Source organism: Cetorhinus maximus, chromosome 19 (genome assembly GCF_964194155.1).
Source record: "Cetorhinus maximus chromosome 19, sCetMax3.hap1.1, whole genome shotgun sequence".
NCBI classification, from domain to species: Eukaryota; Metazoa; Chordata; class Chondrichthyes; order Lamniformes; family Cetorhinidae; genus Cetorhinus; species Cetorhinus maximus.
This window is the reverse complement of record NC_135897.1, coordinates 97612447-97638385: the sequence shown is the minus strand read 5'-3', so window position 1 is coordinate 97638385 and position 25939 is coordinate 97612447. Positions and strand designations below refer to the sequence as shown.

Here is a 25939-nt window from a genome sequence, read left to right as displayed (position 1 = left end):
AAGGTTATCAGGAGTAGGCGGGAATGTGGGGCTGTGGTTACATTCGGATCTGCCATGATCTTATTGAATAGTGGAGCAGGTTCGAGGGGCTGAGTGGCCTCCTCCTGCTCTTAATTCGTATGTTCATATGTATGTTCATATGTAACGGCAGAGACATTGAACAAATATTTGTGTCTGTCTTCACAGTAGAAAACATAAATTACACCCTAGCATTGGGGATAACCAGAGGTCTAATAAGAATGAAAAACTTAAGGTAATCAATATCTGTGGGGAAAAATTATTAGAGAAACCTAAGAGACTAAACTGTGACAAATCTCCAGGACCTGATGCCCTACAAAGAGGTAGCTGCAGAGATAGTGAATGTGCTGACTATGATTTCCGAAAATTCCCTAATTTCAGGATGGTCCCAGCGGATTGATATGTAACGCCGCTTTTCAAGAAAGGAGGGAGAGAAAAAATAAAACTACAAGCCAGTTACTGTCACCATTCATAGACCCATAGGCATTTACAGCACAGAAAGAGGCCATTCTGCCCATCGTGTCAGTGCCGGTCAACAAAGATCTGACTACACTAATCCCATTTTCCAGCGTTTAGCCCATAGCCCTGGAGGCTAGTGAATATCTAAATACTTATTAAATGTTACGAGAGTTTCTGACTCAACCACCCTTTCAGGCAGTGAGTTCCAGACTTCCACCACCCTCTGGGTGAAAATGTTTCTCCTCAACTCCCCTCTTAGCCTTCTACCTCTTACCTTAAATCTATGCCCCCTAGTTATTGACCCCTCTACTAATGGAAAAAGTGCCTTCCTATCCATCCTATCTAAACCCCTCATAATCTTATACACCTCTGTCAGGTCCCCTCTCAACCTTCATTGCTCCAAGGAAAACAACCCCAGCCTATCCAATCTTTCCCCATAGCTCAGACCCTCCAGCCCAGGCAGCATCCTGGTAAATCTCCTCTGTACCCTCTCCAGTGCAATCACATCCTTCCTGTAATGTGGTGACCAGAACTGCACGCAGTACTCCAGCTGTGGCCTAACCAGCGTTTTATACAGTTCCAGCATAACCTCCCTGCTCTTGTATTCTACACCTCGGCTAATAGAGGCAAGTATCCCATATGCCTTCTCAACCACCTTATGTACCTGCCCTGTTACCTGCAGTAATCTGTGGATATGTACACCGAGGTCCCTCTGATCTTCAATACTTTCCAGGGTCCTACCAACCATAGTGTAATCCTTTGCCTTGTTAGCCCTCCCCAAGTGCATTACCTCACACTTCTCCAGGTTGAATTCCATTTGCCACTGCTCTGCCCGCCTGACTTGTCCATTGATATCCTCCTGCAGTTTATGGCTATCCCCCTCACTATTTACCACTCTATCAATTTCGTGTCATCTGCGAACTTCTTGATCATACCCCCTACATTTAGGTCCAACTGATTTATGTAAACCACAAACAGCAAGGGCCCCAGCACCGAGCCCTGTGGAACCCCATTGGGCTTCCAGTCACAGAAACATCCCTTGACCATCACCCTCTGCTTTCTGCCTCTCAGCCAGGTTTGGATCCAACGTGCCACTTTGCCTTGGATCCCATGGGCTCTTACTGTGTCCTTGAGTCATAAGGAAAGATGCTGTGGTAGTTTGACTCATCTGCTGAATCATGTTCTTTTTTCCTTTGGGAGACAGTTCAGGAGACAATGTTCTTGTGGAGGATCTTGTGAACCACCTAGATTGTTGGACGGGTTGTCTTCTCGGTCGTGTGGGTAGTCAATCTAATCGTGTAGAGGCTGTCTGCTGATGGACACTAATGCCGATCTGTTCTGCCTGAGGACACCATGGTCAGAGAGCACAAGATAGGAGTGTGGATGAATGGACTGACTCAAAACCTGGCTGGGCCGGCACTGGTCACAAATCCAGTCAGACTCCCCTGGTGCAAGTGTTGGTAAATCCTGCACTAACCCCATATCCCTTAATGTTTTTCATATATAAAAATCTATCAATCTCAGAATTGAAAATGCTCAATGACTGATCCTCCACAGCCTCTGGGGCAGAGAATTCCATAGATTCACCACTCTCTGAGTGAAGAAATTCCTCCTTATCTCAATCCTAAATAGCCTGCCCCTTATTCTGAGACTGTGTCCCCTGGTTCTAGACTACCCCCAGTCAGGGGAAATATCCTTCCTGCACCTACCCTATTGAGTCCTGTAAGAATTTTGTATGTTTGAATGAGACCACCTTCTCATTGTTCTAAATTCCAGAGATTAAAGGCCCAGTTTATTTAATCCTTGCTCGTAGGATAATCTCTCCATCCCAGGAATCAGCCTGGTGAACCTTCGCTGCACTCCCTGTATGGCAAGTATATCCTTTCTTAGGTAAGGAGACAAAAGCTGCACACGATACTACAGGTGTGGTCTCACCAAGGCCCTGTACAGCTGCAGTAAGATATCTTTACTCCTATACTCAAATCCTCTTATAATAAAGGCCAACATACCATTTGCCTTAATTGCTTGCCACACCTGCCTGTTTACTTTCAGTGACTCGTGAACAAGGACACCCAAGTCCCTTTGAAGTTTAACACTTCCCAGCCTGTTACCCTTTATGAAATACTCTGTATTTCTGTTTTTCCTGCCAAACTGAATAACCTCACATTTCTCCACATTGTATCCCATCTGCCAAATTTTTGCCGACTCGCTTCACCTCTCCAAATCCCGTTGAAGTGTCTTTGCTTCCTCCTCACAACTCACACTTCCATCGAGTTTTAGGTCATCTGCAAACTTGGGAATATTACGTTCAATCCCCACATCCAAATCCTTGTAATGAAGTTACAAATCTGAGCAGGTTCTCCAGCTCAGTCATGAACATTCCTGATTTGGGATAGCAGAGAGAATGTTTGTAATTTCTCTTCCCTTATAACAAAGTGTGGCAGTCACCTGCCCTTGCTCCTTGAGTGGAGTGCTCCTGGGCCATGCAGTCAAGCCGTAGATGGTTTGAGAAATTCAGGCCTCAGCCGCTGTACCGTATCAGACAGAATGGACACTCTGGCACCCATTTCCAACTTAAAATTGGTTTTGTTGCTATTGGCAGTGATATCCGCACTCCAGGAGGTCTCCATGGATTTTGCAACTTCATCCAAGGAAGGCACCTTGTGCTCCTCTATTTCTTGCATGCTGCTTTATCTGACTGGTCGCTATTAAATTTTTGAGTAGGAAGCTTTTGGTTGGGGCACATCACTTTAAAATAGCCCTGCCAACAGCAGGCATGGCACTCTGCCTGTTTGGCAGGACAGTCTTCATGCCTATGGGGTATTTTGGTGCCACAATGGGAGCACTGGATAAAGAGCTTGACTGGCACCACATCCACAAACATTCACTCCCTCCACCACCGACACACAGTAGCAGCAGTGTGTACCGTCTACAAGATGCACTGCAGTGACTCACCAAGGCTCCTTAGACAGCAGCTTCCAAACAGAATCACAGAATCACAACCTTTCCCAGCTAGAAGGACAAGGGCAGCAGATAGATGGGAACACCTTCACCTAGAAGTTCCCCTCCAAGTCACTCACCATCCTGACTTGGAAATATATCGCTGTTCCTTCACTGTCACTGGGTCAAAATCCTGGAACTCCCTCCCTAACAGCACTGTGGGTGTACCACCACCTTCTCAAGGGCAATTCGGGATGGACAATAAATGCTGGCCTAGGCAGTGGCAGCCATGTCCCGTGAAAGAATTTTTTAAAAAGCCTGGACTGAGTCAGTAGCCTGATTCCACTCTCACCCCACATCGCCCTGGGTTAAAACTCTGAAGCTTAGCCTTGTCTCGCTAATTGAACTGCCTTGGATAATGTTAGCTATTCTCTGGGCTGCAGGAAGTCAGATAAGCCTTCTTCACAATAATACCATCTCAAATGAGTTCCTCCTCTGGAGCCCCAAACTCGCAATTATCAGCCAAACGATACAGGTCACGAAATGAAAATGTCAATACTTACTCCGGATTTCTGGGAGAGCCCGGTCTATAATAACCTTCCTCTGAAACATGAAATATGAATCAATGGTCTTAATAACCCCTTCATAGGTGGCTGTGTCCTCACTCACATCCTGCCTGACTAATATATCATCTGTTCTGGTGCAGATGGAATAGAGGAGTCTGCTAACCTGTTCTTTATCAGGCTCCTAGCAGTCCTATACCTGTTGAAGAATCCACACCAGTTTTCCCAGTGTGCTGCTTGGTTGGGACCTTCCACGTGACCAAAGAAGTCAGGAAGAGGCAGGATTATTCCATGGTTGTCAGTTACTTTAAGTGACTGTATTGAGACTCTGTTAGCATTTTTCTTTCTGATTCCTTGCTGCAGTCATTCCCTCATCGCTGTGTCCTCGATGGATTTCACTTTCTTGTCACCAGCCGTTTCGTCTGGAATCCTTGCGGTTTGTTTAATTTGCCGCTGTCAACTTGAAATAACATCAGAAATGGACCCTGAGCTTGTTTAACAGAGACCACTGGAAACAAGGAACCCAGGGACTTCAAATGTTAATTAACTATTTTCAACTATGTACGGGACAGATAAGCATGAGGCCCCTTTGGGAAGCGTCTCTCCCTGAGTTCTAGAGACATGTGACCTGACATCACAGATTAAGTATATTAGCTATTAGCATAATAGCTATTAACCCTTTATACGCCAAGTGCCACATGAATCAGTTCTGGGGCTTCAGCTATTTACAATCTTTATTAATGAATTAGGTGAAGAGACAGTGGCCGAGATTTTCCATGCCCACTGGTGTCGGGCGTGTTCACTGACGTGAGTGGACAATATGGCGAGAAGACCAAAAATCAGTTTTACGAGGTCTTGAAACCAGTCTGCAATTGTCTGCTCAGCTCATTGATGGCAGACTGCGTTCCCCGCCATCGGACATGGAGAACCTCATTGTAATACATCAGCCTATCATTACAAGGCCAGCCCACCGGACTCACCCCCACACTGCTGGATCGTCCGCCCCGCCGATGTGTTTCACAACAGCATATATAAGGTGTGCACTTGGTGAGCTGCACTTTACTCAGGGCTTAAAGGTTGATTTGCCTACCTTGTTTCGGGCAGCACTCACAGTCATCAGCGCCAGGCTTCACAGACAGCACCACATCACTGTTAGTGGGGGCTCATGGGCAGCTCTCTACCTGCCAGACCAGCCGTATGTGGGCGGCTTTTCAATGGCTGAAGGCTAGGGTTTGCTTGGGGAAGGGGGAGAAGTGGCCTCAGGCAAGGGAAGAGGCTGCAGGGCGAGGGCTGTACTGGGGAAGGAGGGTATCCCAGTGTGTGTGTGGGGGACATGTTGATTTGTGCAAGTGGCCTCAGGATGGTGAGGGCTGAGGAGGCAGTCTCCAGAGGAGATGGGGCCAGATGGAGATGTGAGGGTGTGTGTGAGAGAGTGGGTGGTGATGTCCCTTGAGCTGGCAGTGAGTGAGATGCCAGTGAATGTGTGATGGGCTTGTGAGTGTGTGAGTTTAGAGCGATGAGGTGGTTGCCTTACCCTAGCTGCAAGGGTGAGATCATTCATCCTCTATCTGCATTGGATGGTCAACCTCTTCTGTGCAGCGTTGGCATCGATCACCACTGCCACCGCCTGCCAAGCTGGAGTGATAATGTAGCTGCCCATCCTGCGATCAGAGCTGGGCTAGAGGACATCACAGTGGCCTCAACAGTGTCCAAAAGGAGCTCAAGGGCTGTGGACTTCTTGCCTTTTGGGGTCATATCTTCTTTGCTGCAGTCCAGGGCTGGAAGCGCTGAGCACGGCTGTACCTTAAACGTGGTGCCTGGTGTGATGAAGTGGTGAGGTGACGGTGTGACAGGCGAATCGGAGCCTGTCCGCCATCAAAGCGGCGTGTATCCTGGGAATGCCTAATTAATGCGGTGGGTTTGGGATGATGCGGCGTGAAAACCCACCATTACGGCCGGGGGGGTAAAACATCGTTTTTCCCGCCCTCTACCATACTTAGTGCAAATCTGGGACAACTCCGTCCAGAGAGTAATGTATCTAAGTTTGTTAACAATGCAAAGCCAGGTGGACATGTAAGCTGGGAGGTGAAATGAGTGGGCACCAAGGTGACAGGGGAATATAATGTGGGAAGTGTGAGGTTATTCACTTTGGTAATAAGAATAGAAAAGCAGCCTGTCTTTTGAAAGATATGAAACCTATAAATGTTGGTAGTCAGAGGGACTTGGCTGTACTCATACAAGGAGCACAGAAAGCTAATATGGTGGCTAATATGAAGATGGTGGCATAATGGTATTTTCACCAGACCCTGTAATTCAGAGGCCTAGGTTGGTGCCTCAGGGGCACGAATAGGTTCAAATCTCACCGCAGTAATTGGTGGAGTTTAAATTCAATTAATTCATTTGGAGTTAAAAACTCATCTCAGTGATGGTGACTGTGAAACTATCACATTTTATTCTAAAAACTAACCTGGTTCACTGCAATGTCCTTTAGGGAAGGAAATCTGCTGTGCTTACCTGGTCTGACCTACATGGGACTCCATACCCACAGCAATGTGGCTGACTTTTAACTGCCCCCCGAAATGGCCGAACGAGCCACTCAGTTTTCACCACAACATTTTCAAAAGCAATAGGAATGGGCAAGAATTGCTGGGCTTCCCAGCAACACCCACATTCATGGAAGAATAATTTTTTAAAAAGGTATACAAATTAGGAAGGCATATGGTATGTTGGCAGAGGTTGGAGTAAAAGAATAAGGAAATCTTGCTAGAATTGCACAGGGCTCTGCTGAGACCACATCTGGAATACAGAGTGGAATAGTAATAGGTCGGAAAGTAATTGTGAAGAGGACATAAGGAGAGTACAGACTGACATAGATAGGTTAAATGAGTGGGCAAAGATCTGGCAAATGGAGTATAATGTGGGCAAATGTGAAATCATTCATTTTGGCAGGAAGAATAAAAAAGAAGCTTATTATCTAAATGGAGAGAGATTGCAGAGCTCTGAGATTCAGAGGGATCTGGGTGTCCTAGTGCATGAATCACAAAAGGTTAGTATGCAGGTACAGCAGGTAATTTGGAAAGCTAATAGAATGTTATCTTTCATTGTGAGGGGAATTGATTACAAAAGTAGGGAGGTTATGCTTCAGGTGTATAGAGCATTGGTGAGACCACATCTGGAGTATTGTGTACAGTATTGGTCTCCTTATTGAAAGGAAAATGTAAATGCATTAGAAGCAGTTCAGAGAAGGTTTACCAGACTAATACCTGCAATGGGCGGGTTGTCTTATGAGGAAAGGTTGGACAGGTTAGGCTTGTATCCACTGGAGTTTAGAAGAGTAAGAGGCAACTTGATTGAAAGCTTTAAGATCCTGGGGGGTCTTGACAGGGTGGATGTGGAGAGGATGTTTCCTCTTGTGGGTGAATTAGGAACTAGGGGGTCACTGTTTTAAAATAAGGGGTCACCCATTTAAGACATAGATGAGGAGAAATTCGTTTCTCTTAGAGGGTTGTGAGACTTTGGAACTCTCTTCCTCAAAAGGCGGTGGAAGTGCTAGATAGGTTCTTGATTAACAAGGGGGTGAAAGGCTATTGGGCAGGAATGTGGGGTTGAGGTTACATTCAGCCATGATCTTATTGAATGGTGGAGCAGGCTCGAGGGGCCGAGTGGCCTACTCCTGCTCTTAATTCATATGTTCGTATTTAAAGAGGGATATGCCTGCGTTGGAGGCTGTATAGCAAAGTTCACTAGATTGGTTCCCGGGATGAGAAGGTTGCTCTATGATGAGAGGATAAGTAAATTGCCCCTATACTCTCTGGACTTTAGAAGAATAAGATGTGGTCTCATTGAACCATACAAAATTCCAAAGGGACTTGACAGGGCAGACACTGTGAGGTTGTTTCCCGTGGCTGGGGAATCTGGAACACTGGGGCACAGTCTCAGGATAAGGGGGCCAATCATTTAGGACTGAGATGAGGAGAAATTTCTTCATTCAAAGAGTTGTGAATCTTTGGAATTCTCTACTCCAGTGGGTTTTGGATGCTCCATGGTTGAATGTATTTCAGGCTGAGATAGACAGCTTTTGACCTCTCAGGGAATCAAGGGATATGGGGAGTGAACGGGAATTTGGAGATGAGGCAGAGGATCATCCATGATCATGTTGAATGGTGGAGCAGGCTCGATGGGCCATTTGGCCCACTCCTGCCCCTGTTTCTTATGTTCTCAAATTAGTTTCATGCCAGATGGCACCTCGAAATCTAAGATGGTGGTACACGCGCTATCCCAAACAGCAGGATGGGGAATTGGGATTAGTTTGAGATTGATACAGGTCTATGGGGGTAGAACAGGGCAGTGGGATTAGTTTAGGATTCCTTCCATGGTTTGATGATCTTCCTGATACTGCAATTTACAAAGGTCAAGGATTGTTTTAGATTCACTTAGGATTGGGGACTGAAGAGGAAGAAACATCTCATGAAGTGTCCTGAGCATTTTCCTTTTCACTTTTTATTTTTCAGGCCTTGATTTAAGATACAACAACATAACAAACTGTGGAGCAGAAATGATTGCAAAATTGCTTCTGGTATGTGTTAGGAATGAACTAAGATTAGTTTGAGGTCAATACTGGGCTTTGGGGAGAGAGTAGAGCAGTGGGAGATTACAGAATGACAGAATTGTAACTGCACAGAAGGACACCATTTGGCCCATCGCATCCGTGCTGGCTTCTCTGAAAGAGCAGTTCACCTACTGCCATTCCCCCATCTTCTCCCCGTAACCCTGCAAATTATTCCTTTTTAGATAATAATCCAATTCCCTCTTGAATACCTTGACTGAACCTGCCTCCACCACACTCTCAGGCAGTGCATTCCAGACACAAACCATTCGCTGTGTGAAAATGGTTTTCCTTATGTCTCCATTGCTTCTTTTGCTCTAATTACCTTGAATCTGTGTCCTCTGGTTCAAGATACTTCCACCAATGGGAACATTTTTTCCCTAGCTACTCTATCGAGACCCCTCATAATTTTGAATATCTCTATCAAGCATCATTTCAACCTTCACTTCTTCAATGAAAACAATACCAATTTCTCCAAGCTATCCATGTAACTGAAGTTCCTCATCCCTGGAATTATCCCTGTGATGTTTTTCTGCACCCTCTCTAATGTTTAGATTTAATGGATTAGTTTGGGGATTGATACAGGGCTATGGGGAGAGAGCGGGGCAGAGGATTAGTTTGGGGATTGATACAGGGCTAAGGGGGGAGAGCGGGGCAGTGGGATTAGTTTGGGATTGATTCAGGGCTAACGGGGGAGAGAGTGGGGCAGAGATATTAGTTTGGGATTGATACAGGGCTATGGGGAGAGAGTGGGGCAATGGGATTAATTTGGGATTGATACAGGGCTAAAGGGGGAGAGAGCGGGGCAATGGGATTAATTTGGGATTGATACAGGGCTAAAGGGGGAGAGAGCGGGGCAGTGGGATTAGTTTGGGATTGATACAGGGCTATGGGGAGAGAGCGGGGCAGTGGGATTAGTTTGGGATTGATACAGGGCTAAGTGGGGAGAGAACAGAGCAGTGGGATTAGTTTGGGGATTGATACAGGGCTATGGGGAGAGAGCGGGGCAGTGGGATTAGTTTGGGATTGATACAGGGCTAAAGGGGGAGAGAGCGGGGCAGAGAGATTAGTTTGGGATTGATACAGGGCTATGGGGAGAGAGTGGGGCAATGGGATTAGTTTGGGATTGATACAGGGCTAAAGGGGGAGAGAACAGAGCAGTGGGATTAGTTTGGGATTGATACAGGGCTATGGGGAGAGAGCGGGGCAGTGGGATTAGTTTGGGATTTATACGGGGCTATGGGTAGAAAGTGAGGCAGTGGGATTAGTTTGGGATTTATACAGGGCTATGGGTAGAAAGTGAGGCAGTGGGATTAGTTTGGGATTTATACAGAGCAATGGGGAGAGAGTGGGGCAGTGAGATTAGTTTGGGATTGATACAGGGTTATGCAGAGAGCGGGGCAGTGGGATTAGTTTGGGATTGATACAGGGTTATGCAGAGAGCAGGGCAGTGGGATTAGTTTGGGATTGATGCAGGGCAATGGGGGGAGGGAGCGGAGCAGTGGGATTAGTTTGGGATTGATAGAGGGCTAACGGGGGAGAGAGCAGAGCAGTGGGATTAGTTTGGGATTGACACAAGGATAAGGGGAGAGCATGGGGCAGTGGGATTTTTGGGATTGATGTAACAAAACTAGGGCTTTGAATCAGCTCATCCTGTGTTCTGAATATCTGTGTATTAACCTTCTTTCTGTGGGTGTGTCTGGTGACTCCCTGCTCATTGTTACCCTCTCACATCTGAATCTTCACCCTCTAGGAAACCAGCACATTTACTGATCTCAACCTCATGTGCAATGAGATTGGCTGCAGTGGAGCTGAATGGTTGGCTAAAGGTCTGCAGGTGAGTATCTGAAATTCTCAGCCATCACACGATGGAATGTAACCAGTTCTGCTCTGAGAGCTCGACAGGCACTTTATGTTGATCACAGACTGAGGCCTTGCACATGACAATAGATGTCGTACTCAAGTTGCTGCTGTCACAGGGGGCCTCTCTGACCCACCGGAAGCAGGGGTTAATGTCCAATGGAAATTTGTGAGAGGAGGACAGGCTAAGGCTGGTTTGGGTGTGATTTACCCTCGTGATGGGGTCAATATGCTACTGGACCAAGAGCCGGTGTGTTGGGATTTCTGTCTCTTTCATTCTGCTTTGGCTTTTGGATTAAGTGTTGCTCACAGGGTGGGGTGGGGAGGGGGGTGGGTACGGGGGTTTTCCTAACTAGGGAGGGGTTTGAGCAGGTCCTGGATTGGGGGATGTTTCAAATGCGATCAAAGGTGACGATTATTTGTTGGAATTGGGTTGTGGCTTGGGTCCTGAAGTTGCATTGTGGGAGATAAAAAGATTTGAGTTAAAATTCCTTTAATGAAACTTTATTTGCAAATTACAAGGACACAAACTCAATGTAAATAAAATCTTTTAATGCAGTTAAACAGAACACTGAAGACTCTGAGGATGACTGGAAATAAAATTGGCAATACAGGCGGAATGCACTTTGCAACAATGCTTCAACTAAACAAGACATTGGAATCACTAGATCTCGGTGACTGTGATTTGGTGAGTCGCTCAGTAAGATTCAGTAACACAAACCATTCACTATTGACCAACGAGCAGCTGCTCAGGATCTCTGAGCTAACTCATGGCACACGGATTGTGTGATCGAGGGGTTAATGGTGGAATCAGCCAGCGAAGCAAAAGCTGCAGAGAGGAGAGACATGAGCCTCAGTACTGTCCATTCTATACACATGTTATTGTGTCTCAGCATGTGTATGTCAGATTGTCAGTGCATATGTGTTAGTGTGTATGAGAGCATGTCAGTTTGCAGGTATGCCAGTGTGTCTCTGTGTCAGTGTGTGTTAATGTAGAAGTGTGTCAGTGTGAGCGTATATCAATGTGTGGGCACCTATAAGCATGAGTGCATGTACCAGTGTGTGCTTGTCAGTGTGTGAACTTGTGTCGGTTTGTGTGCATGCACAGTTGTTTGTGTGTCAGTGCATGTTAATGTGTGTGTCAGTGTCTACAAATTTGTGTGTGTTAGTGTGTGCATGGCAGTTTGTGTTGTGTGTGTATATGGCAGTTTGTGCCCAGGTACCAGCACATGCATACATCAGTTTATATCTGAAAATGCATTAGTGTATATTCATGTGTGTGTCTTGTGTGTGGGCCTGTGTGCCAGTGTGTAAATGTAAGTCAGTGTGTGTACATGCCAGTGTTTGTACATGTTGTTGTGTGCGTGTGTCAGTGATGTGGGTGTCAGTGTTTGTGCATGTCAGTGTGTGTATGTGTGTATCTGTCAGTGTGTGTATTTATGTGTGTCAGTGTATTTGTGTGTGTTTGTGTGTATCTGTGTATCCGTCAGTGTGTGTATTTGTGTGTGTCAGTGTATTTATGTGTGTTTCAGTGTGTATCCATGTGTATCTGTCAGTGTGTGTATTTGTGTGTGTTTCAGTGTGTATCTGTCAGTGCGTGTATTTGTGTGTGTCAGTGTATTTGTGTGTGTTTCTGTGTGTATCTGTGCATGTGTCAGTACATGCTGCTGGTACTGCGCATCGGTGGTGGAGGGAGTGAATGTTTGTGGATCGGGTGCCAATAAAGCAGACTGCTTTGTCCTGGATGGTGTCCAGCTTCTTCAGTGTTGTGGGAGCTGCACTCATCCAGGCAAGTGGGGAGTATTCCATCACATTCCTGACTTGTGCCTTGTAGATGGTGGACAGGGTTTGAGGAGTCAGGAGGTGAGTTACTCGTCACAGGATTCCTAGCCTCTGACCTGCTCTTGTAGCCACAGTATTTATATGGCTAGTCCAGTTCAGTTTCTGGATGCTGATAGTGGGGGATTCAGTGATGGTGATGCCATTGAACATCAAGGGGCTATGGTTGGATTCTCTCTTGTTGGAGATGGTCATTGCCTGGCACTTGTGTGGCACGAATGTTACTTGCCACTTGTCAGTCCAAGACTGGATATTGTCCAGGTCTTGCTGCATTTGGACACGGACTGCTTCAGTATCTGAGGAGTCGGAAATGATGCTGAACATTGTGTAATCATCAGCGAACATCCCCACTTCTGACCTTATGATGGAAGGAAGGTCATTGATGAAGCAGCTGAAGATGGTTGGGCCGAGGACACTACCCTGAGGAACTCCTGCAGTGATGTCCTGGAGCTGAAGTGACTGACCTCCAACAACCACAACCATCTTCCTTTGTGCTAGGTATGACTCCAACCAGCAGAGAGTTTCCCCCCTGATTCCCATTGACTCCAGTTTTGTTTGGGCTCCTTGATGCCACACTCGGTCAAATGCTGCCTTGATGTCAAGGGCAGTCACTCTCACCTCATCTCGGGAGTTCAGCTCTTTTGTCCATGTTTGAACCAAGACTATAACGAGGTCAGGAGCTGAATGGCCCTGGCGGAATCCAAACTGGGCATCAGTGAGCAGGTTATTGCTAATCAAGTGCCGCTCGTTGGAAGGGGTCACTGTTGATGACCCCTTCCATTACTTTGCTGATGATCGAGTGTAGACTGATGGGGCGGTAGTTGGCCGGGTTGGATTTGTCCTGCTTTTTGTGTACAGGACATACCTGGGCAATTTTCCACTTGGTTGGGTAGATGCCAGTGTTGTAGCTGTACTGGAACAGATTGGCTAGGGGCGTGGCAAGTTCTGGAGCACAAGACTTCAGTACTATTACCAAATATTGTCAGGGCCCATAGCCTTTGCAGTATCCAGTGCTTTCAGCCATTACTTGATATCACGTGGAGTGAATCGAATTGGCTGAAAACTGACATCTGATGCTGGGGACCTCCGCAGGAGGCCAAGATGGATCATCCACTCGGCACTTCCGACTGAAGATTGTTGTGAATGCCTTATCTTTTGCACTGCTGTGCTGGGCTCCTTATCATTGAGGATGGGGATATTTGTGGAGCCTCCTCCTCCAGTGAGTTGTTTAATTGTCCACCACCATTCACGACTGGATGTGGCAGGACTGCAGAGCTTAGACCTGATCCGTTGGTTGTGGGATCACTTAGCTCTGTCTGTCACTTGCTGCTTATGCTGTTTGGCACGCAAGTAGTCCTGTGTTGTAGCTTCACCAGGTTGACACCTCATTTTTAGGTATGTCTGGTGCAGCTCCTGGCATGCCCTCCTGCACTCTTCATTGAACCAGGGTTGATCCCCTGGCTTGATGGTAATGGTAGAGTGGGGGATATGCTGGGCCATGAGGTTACAGATTGTGTTTGAGTACAATTCTGCTGCAGCTGATGGCCCACAGCGCCTCATGGATGCCCAGTCTTGAGTTGCTAGATCTGTTTAAAATCTATCCCATTTAGCATGGTGGTAGTGCACACAACACGATGGAGGGTATCCTCAATGTGAAGGTGGAACCTTGCCTCCACAATGACTGTGCAGTGGTCACTCCTACCAATACTGTCATGGACAGATGCATCTGCAACAGATAGATTGGTGAGGATGAGGTCAAATATGTTTTTCCCTCTTGCTTGTTCCCTCACCACCTGCCACAGACTAAGTCTAGCAGTTATGTCCTCTAGCAGTGGTGCTACTGAGCTACTCTTGGTGATGGACATTGAAGTCCCCCACCCAGAGTACATTCTGCTCCCTTGCCACCCTCAGTGATGGTGATGTTCAACATGGAGGAGCACTGATTCATCAGCTGAGGAAGGGCAATATGTGGTAATCAGCAGGAGGTTTCCTTGCTCATGATTGACCTGATTCTCTGGGACTTCATGGGGTCCAGAGTCGATGTTGAGGACCCCCAGGGCAACTCCCTCCGACTGTATACTACCATTCTGCTACCTCTGCTGGGTCTGTCCTGCCGGTGGGACAGACAGACCCAGGGATGGTGATGGTGGTGTCTGGGACATTGTCTGTAAGGTATGATTCCGTGAGGATGACTATGTCAGGCTGTTGCTTGAATGGTCTGTGAGATAGTTCTCCCAATTTTGACACTAGCCCCCAGATGTTAGTAAGGAGGATTTTGCAGGGTTGACAGGGCTGAGTTTGCTGTTGTTGTTTCCGGTGCCTAGGTTGATGCCGGGTGGTCCGTCCGGTTTCATTCCTTTTTTGTGTCTTTGAGGCGGTTTGTTACTGAGTGGTTGCTAGGCCATTTCAACCACATTGCTGTGGGCCTGGAGTCACATGTAGACCAGACCAGGTAAGGAAGGCAAATTTCACAGAATCACAGAGTGCAGAAGAGGCCCTTCGGCCCATCAAGTCTGCACCAACACGTGAGAAACACCTGACCTAACTACCTAATCCCATTTACCAGCACTTGGCCCATAGCCTTGAATGTTATGACGTGCCAAGTGCTCATCCAGGTACTTTTTAAAGGATGTGAGGCAACCCGCCTCCACCACCCTCCCAGGCAGCGCATTCCAGACCGTCACCACCCTCTGGGTAAAAATGTTTTTCTTCACATCCCCCCTAAACCTCCTGCCCCTCAACTTCAATTTATGTCCCCTTGTGTCTGACCCTTCAACTAAGGGGAACAGCTGCTCCCAATCCACCCTGTCCATGCCCCTCATAATCTTGTACACCTCGATCAGGTCGCCCCTCAGTCTTCTCTGCTCCAACGAAAACAACCCAAGTCTATCCAACCTCTCTTCATAACTTAAATGTTTCATCCCAGGCAACGTCCTGGTGAATCTCCTCTGCACCCCCTCCAGTGCAATCACATCCTTCCTATAATGTGGCGACCAGAACTGCACACAGTACTCCAGCTGTGGCCTCGCTAAGGTTCTATACAACTCCAACATGACCTCTCTACTTTTGTAACCTATGCCTCGATTGATAAAGGCAAGTGTCCCATATGCCTTTTTCACCACCCCACTAACATGCCCCTCTGCCTTCAGAGATCTATGGACACACACGCCAAGGTCCCTTTGTTCCTCAGAACTTCCTAGTGTCATGCCATTCATTGAATACTTCCTTGTCAAATTACTCCTTCCAAAGTGTATCACCTCACACTTTTCAGGGTTAAATTCCACCTGCCACTTATCTGCCCATTTGACCATCCCGTCTATATCTTCCTGTAGCCCAAGACACTCAACCTCACTGCTAACCACACGGCCAATCTTTGTGTCATCTGCAAACTTACTAATCTTCCTCCCACATAGTCATCTATGTCGTTTATATAAATGACGAATAATAGGGGACCCAGCACAGTGGCTTGCAGTCACTAAAGCATCCCTCTGTCATCACCCTCTGTCTCCTACAACTAAGCCAATTTTGAATCCACCTTATCAAATTACCCTGTATCCCATGTGCATTTGCCTTCTTTATAAGTCTCCCATGTGGAACCTTGTCAATGGCTTTGCTGAAATCCATATAAACTACATCAACTGCACTATCCTCATCTACACACCTGGTCACCTCCTCAAAAAATTCAATCAAATTTGTTAGGTATGACATCCCTCTAGGACATTAGTGAACCAGATGGGGTTTTGCAACAATCAACAATGGTTTTTATTGGACTTTTAATTCCAGATTTTTATTGAATTCAAATTCAACCATCTGCTGTGCTGGGATTTGAACCTGGCCCCCAGATCATTATATGGGTCTCTGGATTATTAATCTAGCAACAATACCACTACACCATCTACACCCTCTATTTTTCTATAATTTTCTCTCCTACCATTTCCAACCTGTATCTGTCTCGTTATTGTGCCCTTCTCACTGAAATATTGAGATTTTAAATTACGTTAAAACTGTTAGGTAAATGTTTTGTCATAAAAACCATCTCCATTTGAAGCTGGTTCAAGTCTTTTTTCCTCTTCTCAGTTTAAGTTGCACTATCTGCAGGATAGCTTTATTATTTCTGGTGTAGAATTGATAATTCTTTTTATTCTGCGTTTTCAGGGAATTCAAAGCTTGATTGCTTTAGCAACGGTTCTAAACTACAACAAGACTCTCAAAGCCATTGATGTTGGTCGGCCTATCCTTTACACTATTCAGGTACAGTGTGGGGTCACTCAGTGAGGAAATTTGTCTTCTTAGCCACTTTTCCTGTGGGGTTTTTATTCCTTATGGGAATGTATACTTGTCGTAAATTATGAATTAATTCTTTCAATGATTGCCATTATTTATCTATCATTATATATTTTAAGCTAGTTCCCCAATCTACCTCAGCCATTTCACACAAATAGCTGGCTTTGTTCAGATTTAATATCTTTGTTTCAGACTTAAATAAATTATTTTCAAACTCAATATTAAATATGATGACATTATGATCACTCTTTCCTAGAGGCTCTTTTACTATAAGGTATTAACTCTTTCTCATTGCACAATGCAAGAACTCAAATAGCGTACCCCATAGTTATTCAAAAAGTACATAATGATAAGCCCAACAACTACAGGTTAGTCAATTTAATCTCAGTGGTGGGAAGCTTCTAGAAACAATAATTCAGGACAAAATTACTGGTCACTTGGGCGATGAGGGTTAATTAAGAAAATCCAACATGGAGTTTTTTCAGAGAAAATTGTGTTTAATTAACTTGCTTGAGTTTATTGATGAAGTAACAGAGAGGATTGATGAGAGTAATCCTGTTGATGTGGTGTACATGGGCTTCGAAAAGGCATTTGATAAAGTGCCATACAACAGACTTGTGAGCAAAGTTAGGGCTAATGGAATAAAAAGGACAGTAGAAACATGGATATGAAATTGGTTGCGTGACAGGAAACAGAGAGTAGTGGTTAAATGTTGTTTTTCAGACTGGAGCAATGTTTATAGTGGACTTGCCCAGTGGTCAGTGTTCTTCCTGATTTTATTAATGACCTAGACCTTGGTGTACAGGGCACAATTTTAAAATTTGCAGATGATACAAAATATGGAAGTGTTGTGAACTGTGAGGAGGATAGTGTAGAACTTCAAAAGGTCATAAACAGGTTGGTGGAATGGGCAGACCACTAAAAGTTGAAATTTAATGCAGAGAAGCACATAGTGATTCACTTTGGTAGGAAGAGCATTGAGAGGCAATATAAAATAAAGACCACAATTCTGAAAGGGGTGTAGGAACAGAGGGGCCTGTGGGAATATGCAATTCAATTATTGAAGGCAGAACAGGTTGAGAACAAGGTTAATAAAGCATCAGCATGGAGCATAGGCCTGAAATTTCGCTCCCGAATTCCTGGCTCCATGAACTGGACTCCTGGAAAATAGCCCCGGAAGTTTCAATTTTCATTCAGGGGGAGGAGAGTGGGGTGTAACGAGATTCAGGCCCACTGTCCTCGGTGACAGTTTGGAGGCAGCACAGGGTCTCCCAGGTGTAGAGACGGGCTAGGCAAAAGGCTGACCTCGGTGATCTCGCACTTTGCTCCAGTTACAAAATCCCCCCCAAAAATCAGCCCTCACCTGTCACACACCCCCACCCCACACACTCCCCATGCCTAATTCATGCCAACCCATGCCACCTCATGCCCCCACCCTCACCCCGTGGCCCCTCATACCCTCCATGCCAACCTGTGTTACTCCACCAATCTCCCATGGGCCTTTTAGCACCATGCCAACTTAGTGCCAACTCATGCCAACCCATGGTCCCCCAACCACTACCCTTTTACCTGACACCCTCCATGCCAATTCACCCAGTATCCACCATGGGCAGACCTGAGGACCTATGCTGAGAGGAAATAAAATAAAGTTTTGTGTCTATTCATGAATTCGCTAATTACAAAGAATCTCACTGATAAAAACCCACTCAGTAATGTTTAAATTCCTTAAACCACTTAATCCCTTACAACAACAAACATTTGTATCCGTAGTCCGACTTCAAAGATTTTATAAGCACTTGGAGCTGTCAATCAAATTGTGAACTGACAGGCACCCCACTGTGATAATGATAAGTTGTGAAATCAATCATGCAGCACTAACCCTTTAATGAAAACCCTTCGGCTTATGTTACAGGTAGAGTGAAATTGCAAGCACTGGTTTTTTAATACCACAGAAAGTTTTTCAAATATTTAAAAGGAAAGAGATTTAAATGCCTTGACAGCTTGACAGCTCCCTTGACAGTCCCAATGAGTTTATCCACTTTTTTTATGTACACGCATGTCGACTTTTAATATCCCAAAGGCAACTTGACCTCTCCCAAAAGACACCTTACCTCTCCCAAAGGGCATCTCACCTCTCCCAAAGGTGTTCTGGAACTATATCCAAAAGGGTATTCTACCTCTCCAAAGAACTCTGCTAAGTTTAGACCTTCTCCTGATGGGCTTAAAGTTTACAAGTCATGCATTGGACATCAGACCAATAAAAATTGGATCTGAAAGAAGGCAGCTGCACTTTAACATTTGAAATTGCCTCTGTGAGCCATGGATTTGCAAAGTCCAACCTGCCTGCACTCCCCTCCCCTGCAAAAATGGTGGGGGTGGGGTTTGGGATGGGACTTACAGATTTGGACCTCCAGTGCCTTTTTTCCTAAGCTGGAGAGCCCCTCCATCTGTGCAAAAATTCAGGACATGGAGAACAAAAGCAAGAAAGTTATGTTAAACCTGTATAAAACTCAGGTTCGGCCTCAACTGGAGCATTGCATCCGGTTCTGGACACCACACTTTAGGAAAGATGTGAAGGGGTCTGGGGATCAGGCAGGAGAGCGGAGTTGAAGCCATAAACATTTTGAATAGATGAGATAGAGTATGGTCGACTGCTCCTATTCATGTGTTATTTTGTAACAAGACCATTAACGTAGCCATATTTTAATCTTATAAAAGGAACAGTTAAAGAATTAGCAACAATACCCTGTATTGGGTACTGATCAGCCCACTTTGGTCTTAAAGGGACATTGCACAAAAGAAAATATAGTTTTTTTTCCCAGCACGTAGGTCATCACAATATTGAACACCTAAATTTGGGTGTGCAGGGCCAAGTTTCAAAATTTAAGAATGACACAAAACTTAAAAGTATTGTGAACTATGAAGAGGATAGTGATAAACTTCAAGAGGGCATAGACAGGTGGTGAAGAGGTGAACAAATGGCGGATGAAATTTAATGAAGTGAATCATTTTGGTAGGAAGAATGAGAACAGGCAGTATAAAATAAAGGACACAATTCTAAAAGGGGTGTAGGAACAGAGTAACCAGGGTGTATATGTCCACAAATCATTCAAAGTGGCAAGGCAGGTTGAGAAAGTGGTTAATAATACTGACCGGATCCTGGGCTTTATAAATAGAGGCATAGTGTAAGAAAGCAAGAAAGTTAGATGAACACCTAAAACACTGGTCCAGTCTCAACTAGTCACAGTCTCAGAGTGCTGTGTCCAATTCTGGACAGCTCATTTTAGGAGAGATATGAAGGCATTAACGAGAGTGCAGAAAAGATTTGTGAGACCGGTTCCAGGGATGAGTGACTTCAGTTATCTGGATAGGTTGGAGAAGTTGGCACTGTTCTCCTTCCAGAAAAGAAGGTTGAGAGGAGAACATAAGAACTAGGAGCAGGAGTAGGCAATTCAGCCCCTCGAGCCTGCCCCGCCATTCATTACGATCATGCCTGATCTCATTTCGGCCTCAACTCCAATTTCCCGCCCTCTCCCCATAACCTTTCAACCCATTACTAATTAAAAACCTGTCTATCTCCTCCTTAAATTTATTCAGCGTCCTGGCATCCGTTGCACTCTGAGGTAGTGAATTCCACAGATTCACGACCCTTTGAGAAAAGTAATTCCTCCTCATCTCTGATTTAAATCTACCATCCCTTAGCCTAAAACTATGGCCCCTCATTCTAGAATTCCCCAGAAGGGGAAACATCCGCTCCACATCTACTTTGTCTATCCCCTTTAGCATTTTATATACCTCAATTAGATCTCCTCTCATCCTTCTAAACTCTAGTGAGTATAGGCCTAAACTGCTCAATCTCTCCTCATAAAACAAGCCCCACATCTCTGGAATAAATCCAGTCAGCCTCCTCTGAATCTCCTCCAGTGCAACTACATCCTTCCTCAAGTAAGGGGACCAAAACTGTGCACAGTACTCCAGGTGCAGTCTCACCAATGCCTTGTACACTTGCAACAACACTTCCCTATTTTTATACTCTATTCCTTTAGAAATAAATGCCAGAATTCCATTTGCCTTCCTTATTACCTGCTGTACCTGTATACTAGCTTTCAGCGATTCATGCACGAGGACACCCAGATCCCTCTGCACTGAAGTTTCTCTCCATTTAAATAATAAGTCACCTTTTTATTCTTCTGACCAAAATGGATAACCTCACAGTTATCCACGTTAAACTCCATCTGCCAAATTTTGGCCCATTCACCTAATGTCCTTATCCATTTGTAAATTTCTTACTTCTTCCTTGCAACTTACTTTCCCACGATTTTGGTGTCATCTGCAAATTTAGCTATAGTACCTTCTATCCCTGAATCCAAGTCATTAATATAGATTGTAAATAGTTGGGGCCCAAGGATCGAACCCTGTGGCACCCCACTAGTTACAGCTTGCCATCCAGAAAAAGACCCATTTATCCTTTTTATTATTTATTATTTATAAAAGGAGATTTGGTAAGGTGTTCAAAATCATCGGTGGGGGAGCGGGGCAGGGGCATACGGGAGGGGTTTGGGTGGTCTGGACATAGTAGGTAGAGAGAAACTCTTCCCATTAACAGAAGGATGGAAACCAGGGAGCACTGATTTAAGGTGAGTGCCAAAGAGATCTGGAGGGAAGGACAAGTCCAACCTCATGTTGAGTTACTGAGATGTACCTCGTACTGTAAATAAATAATAATGATTTTTACAAACTACTACTAAGTAGCTTTCTTAGGGAAATAGACAAACCCTGAAGAACCCTGAATAGAAAACAAAACATTTAGTATCATTGTTGATGAATTGATTAAGTACTTAAGGACATATCTAGCAGCTTGGACCTGCAGCAGGTGGTGAGAGAACCAACATGAGGGGAAATCTGTTTGACTTTGTCCTCACCAATCTAGATGCCACAGATGCATCTGTCCATGATAGTATCAGTGGAAGCGAAAACCAGACAGTCCTTGTGGAGGCAAAGTCACATCTTCACATGGAGGATACCCTCCATCGTTTTGTGTGGCACTACCACCAGGATAGATTCAGAACAGATCCAGCAATTCAAAACTGGGCATTCATGAGGTACGTGAGCCATCAGCTACATCAGAATTGGGTTCCACCACAATCTGCAACCTTTTGGCCCAACATATCCCTGACTGCACATTACTATCAACCAACACTGGTTCGATGAGGAGTGTAGAAGCACATGCCAGGATCCCAACTGAGTGTACTTAAAATGAGGTACCAACTTGGTGAAGATACAACAGAGGACGACATGTATGAAAGATATTGAAAGCAGAATGCCATAGAAAGTGCTGAGCAATCCCACAACTGACAGATCGGATCAAAGCTCTTCAGTCCTGTTACATCCAGCAATGAATGGTGGACAATCAAACAGGAGGAGGTGGCTTACAAATATCCACATGCTCAATGATGGGGAATCCCAGCACATTAGTGCAAAAGACAAGGCTGAATGTTTACAATGATCTTCAGCCAGTAGTGCTGAGCAGATGATCTATTTGAACCTCCTCTCAAGTTCCCCATTTTCACAGATACCAAGTTTCAGTCAATTCAATTCACTCCATGTGATGTCAAGAAATGGCTGAATCACAGGACACAGCAAAAGCTATAGGCTCTGACAACCAGTCTGACTGTAATGCTTAAAACTTTGGATCCTGAACTAGCCGCACTAGTAGCTAAACTGTTCCAGTACAGTTACAGCGCTGGTGTAGGAACAAAGCAACATAAGAGCAGGAGAAGGCCATTCAGCCCATCAAGCCTGCTCTGCCATTCAATACAGTCATGGCTGATCATCCACTTCAACTTCTTTTTCCAGCACTATCCCCATATCCCTTTACGTCATTGGTATTTAGAAATTTGTCAATCTCTGCTTTAAACATACCCAATGACTGACCTTCCATAACCCTCTGGGGTAGAGAATTCCAAAGATTCACAACCCTTTGAGTAAAAAAATTTCTCCTCATCTCGTTCCTAAGTGGCTTCCCCCTTATTTTGAAATTGTGTCTCCTGGTTCTAGACTCCCCTGACAATGTTTGAAATGCAGGTCCCTTCAAGAGTAAAATAAAAGCAAAATACTGAGGAAGCTGGAAATCTGAAATAAAAAGAAAATGCTGGTAAAACTCAACAAGTCTGGCACCATCTGTGGAGAGAGAAACAGAGTTAATTTTTCAAGTCCAAATGACTCTTCTTCAGAGCTAAAGAGAAGTAGAAATGTGATGGATTTTATACTGTTTAAGACAGAATGGAGTGGTTGGAACAAGATAGAAGGTCAGGGATAGGTGGCAGCTAAGGAGAGATTGACAAAGATGTCATGGACACAAGACAAAAGGAGGGTTAATGGTATTGGTAAAGAGTAAAGAAGGTGTTAATAGTGGGTTAAAGGTAATGTGTTATTAGCAGAACAAGGGTCAGCGCTCTGTGAAAACACATCATAGAAACAAGTGACAGATGGCCCTGTGGGGGGAGGGTGTTTGAGAAAAAATTTTTTAAAAATTAACAAATAAATAAAAGAATAAAATAAAAAGAAATAAATAAAAAGAAAGAAAGAAATAAAAATTGGATATTAAGAGTAAACCAGTTCACCCTTCAGCGTCAATTGAGAGCAGGAGATGCTCATTGAAGCCCATACTTAAGAGCTGGGTTTTTCCCCAGTGTGGAGTGGGGGGGTGGGTGTTGCTTCTGGACAGGGAAAGGATACAGGAGGGAAGACTGGAAACTGGCATTTGTACTGAACTATAGTTTAACAATAAAACAGTGGTGATTCACAAAATGTCATCTGCTGCCTGATTCGGTAAATGGATATCTACCTATTAACCATTCATCTGACCTACATCTACCCTGTCTATCCCTTTAAATATTTTGTAGGTTTCAATGTGATCACCTCTCATTCTTTGAAACTCTAGAGAATACAGGCTCAGTTCCCCAATCTCTCTTCACAGGACAATCCCGCCATCCTGGGAACAAGCCTGGTGAACCTTTGTTACACTCTCTCTATGGCAATAATGTCCTTCCTAAGGGGACCAAAACTGCACACAGTACTCCAGGCGAGGTCTAACCAAGGTTCTGTAGAATTGAAGCAGGACTTCAATACTCTTGTACTCAAATCCTCTTGCGATAAAGGCTAACATTGCATTAGCTTCCTAATTGCCTGCTGCACCTGTGTTATCTTTTGACGACTTATTGACTATGACACCCAGGTCCCTTTGTACATCGACACTTTCTAATCTCTTACCATTTAATAAATATTCAGCACATCTGTTCCTCCTACCAAAGTGGATAACCTCACATTTTTTGCTATGTTCTTGCCCACTCACTAAGTCAGTCCAAATCCCCTTGTATGCACTTTGCATATTCCTCACAACACACATTCCCACCTAGTTTTGTGTCATCTGCGAACTTGGAAATATTACATTTGGTTCCCACATCCAAATCATTGATATATATTATGAACAGCTGGAGCCCAAGTACTGATCCTTGTGTTACCCCACGAGTCACAGACTGTCAACGCAAGAATGACCCATTTATTCCTACTCTCTGTTTTCTGCCTGTTAGCCAATGATTAATCCATGCCAATATATTACCTCCTATCTCATGAGCTTTAATTTTGCTAACCAACCTCCTGTGGGAAACTTTATCAAAAGCCTTCTGAAAATCCAAGTATACTGCGCCCATCGACTCTCCTTTATCGATTTTGTTAGTAACATCCTCAAAAAACTCCAACAAGTTCGTCAAACGTGATTTCCCATTCACAAATCCATGCTGACTGTGCCCAATCACATCATTATTACCAAGTGTCCATTTATCACACCCTTTATAATAAATTCTAGCAGCTTCCCTACTACTGATGTAAGGCTAAAAGGTCTGTAGTTCCCCATTTTCTCTCTCCCTCCCTTTGAAAATAGTAGGATGATATTTGCTACCTTTCAATCTGCAGGAACAGCTCCAGAATCTATAGAGTTTTGGGAAACAATCACCAGAGATCCATTATCTCCATATCAATCTCTTTCAACACTCTAGGATGTAGAATATCAAGTCCATGGACTCATCAACCTTCTATCCCATTAATTTCTCCAATACATCCTGCTTACTAATACTAATTTCTTTCAATTCCTCATTCTCCTTAGTCCCTTGGATCTCTAACTCTTGGAGATTTATTGTATCTTCCTCAATGAAGACAGACACAAAGTAATCATTTAGCGTCCCTGCCATTTCTCTATTCCCCATTATGAATTCTCCTGACTCTGCCTGTAATGGACCCACATTTGTCTTAGCCAAACGTTTCCTTTTCATATACCTATAGAAGCTTTTACAGTCCATTTTTATGTTTTTTGCTAGTTTACGTTTATATTCTATTTTCCCTTTCTTGATCAGTTTCTTGGTCCTCCTTTGCTGTTTCTAAAACTCTCCCAATCTTCAAGTTCACTACTACTTCTGGCAACTATATAGGCCTTTTCCTTTAATCTTACACAATCCTTAACTTTCTTGTTAGCCATATTTGACTGACTTCCTTTTGTGTTTTTGAGCCTTGAAGGAATGTATAGTTGCTGTAAACTATGTAATAATTCTTTAAAGACTACCCATTGCTTGTGTACTGTCATACCTTTTAATGTATTTTCCCAATCCACCTCAACCAATTTGTCTTTCATACCTTCATAATTTCCTTTGTCCAAATCTAACACCCTGACTTCAGATTGAACGACCTCACTTTCAAAGATAATGTAAAATTCTATCATATTATGGTTACTCATCCCTAAAGATTCTTTTACAAAAAGATTATTAATTAGCTCTTTTTCATTACATAATACTAGATCTAAAGTAACCTGTTCTCTAGCTGGTTCCTCAACATACTGCTCTAGCAAACCACCCCTAACACACCCCAGAAACTCGTCCTCCACAGTGCACATTAGGTTTATTCAGTCTATATGCAAATTGAAGTCACCTATGATTACTGTATTATCCATGCTTCATGCTTCTCTAATCTCCTGGTTAATACCATGTCCCACACTACCGCTCCTGTCTGGTGGTCTATAAACAACAACTACCAATGTTTAGCAGCATCTCTGGAGAGAGAAACAGAGTTAACATTTAAAGTCCGTATGACCCTTCTTTAGAGCCATGCGGACTCGCAACGTTAACTCTATTTCTCTCTCCACAGGTGCTGCTAGACCTGCTGAGTTTTTCCAGCATTTTCTGTTTTTGTTTCAGATTTCCAGATCCTCAGTATTTTGCTTTTATCCTACCAATGTTTGTTTCCCCTTCCAGGTTCTTAGCTCCACCCAAACAGTTTCTACATTTTGTTCTTCTGATCTGAGATCCTCCCTTACTAATGT

At 44.4% G+C, this 25939-nt stretch overlaps 1 protein-coding gene across 1 annotated transcript in view; it reads left to right on the top strand.

Annotated features, from left to right (window-relative positions):
* The window catches only part of LOC144694285 (uncharacterized), a 67680-nt gene that overhangs the window by 895 nt on the left and 40846 nt on the right, over window positions 1–25939 (top strand). The window contains exons 2-5 of the mRNA XM_078564621.1: window positions 8492–8556; window positions 10340–10423; window positions 11006–11134; window positions 16441–16536. Of these exons, the coding sequence (XP_078420747.1) occupies window positions 8492–8556; window positions 10340–10423; window positions 11006–11134; window positions 16441–16536 (374 nt within the window). The remainder of the gene's footprint in view (window positions 1–8491; window positions 8557–10339; window positions 10424–11005; window positions 11135–16440; window positions 16537–25939) is intronic.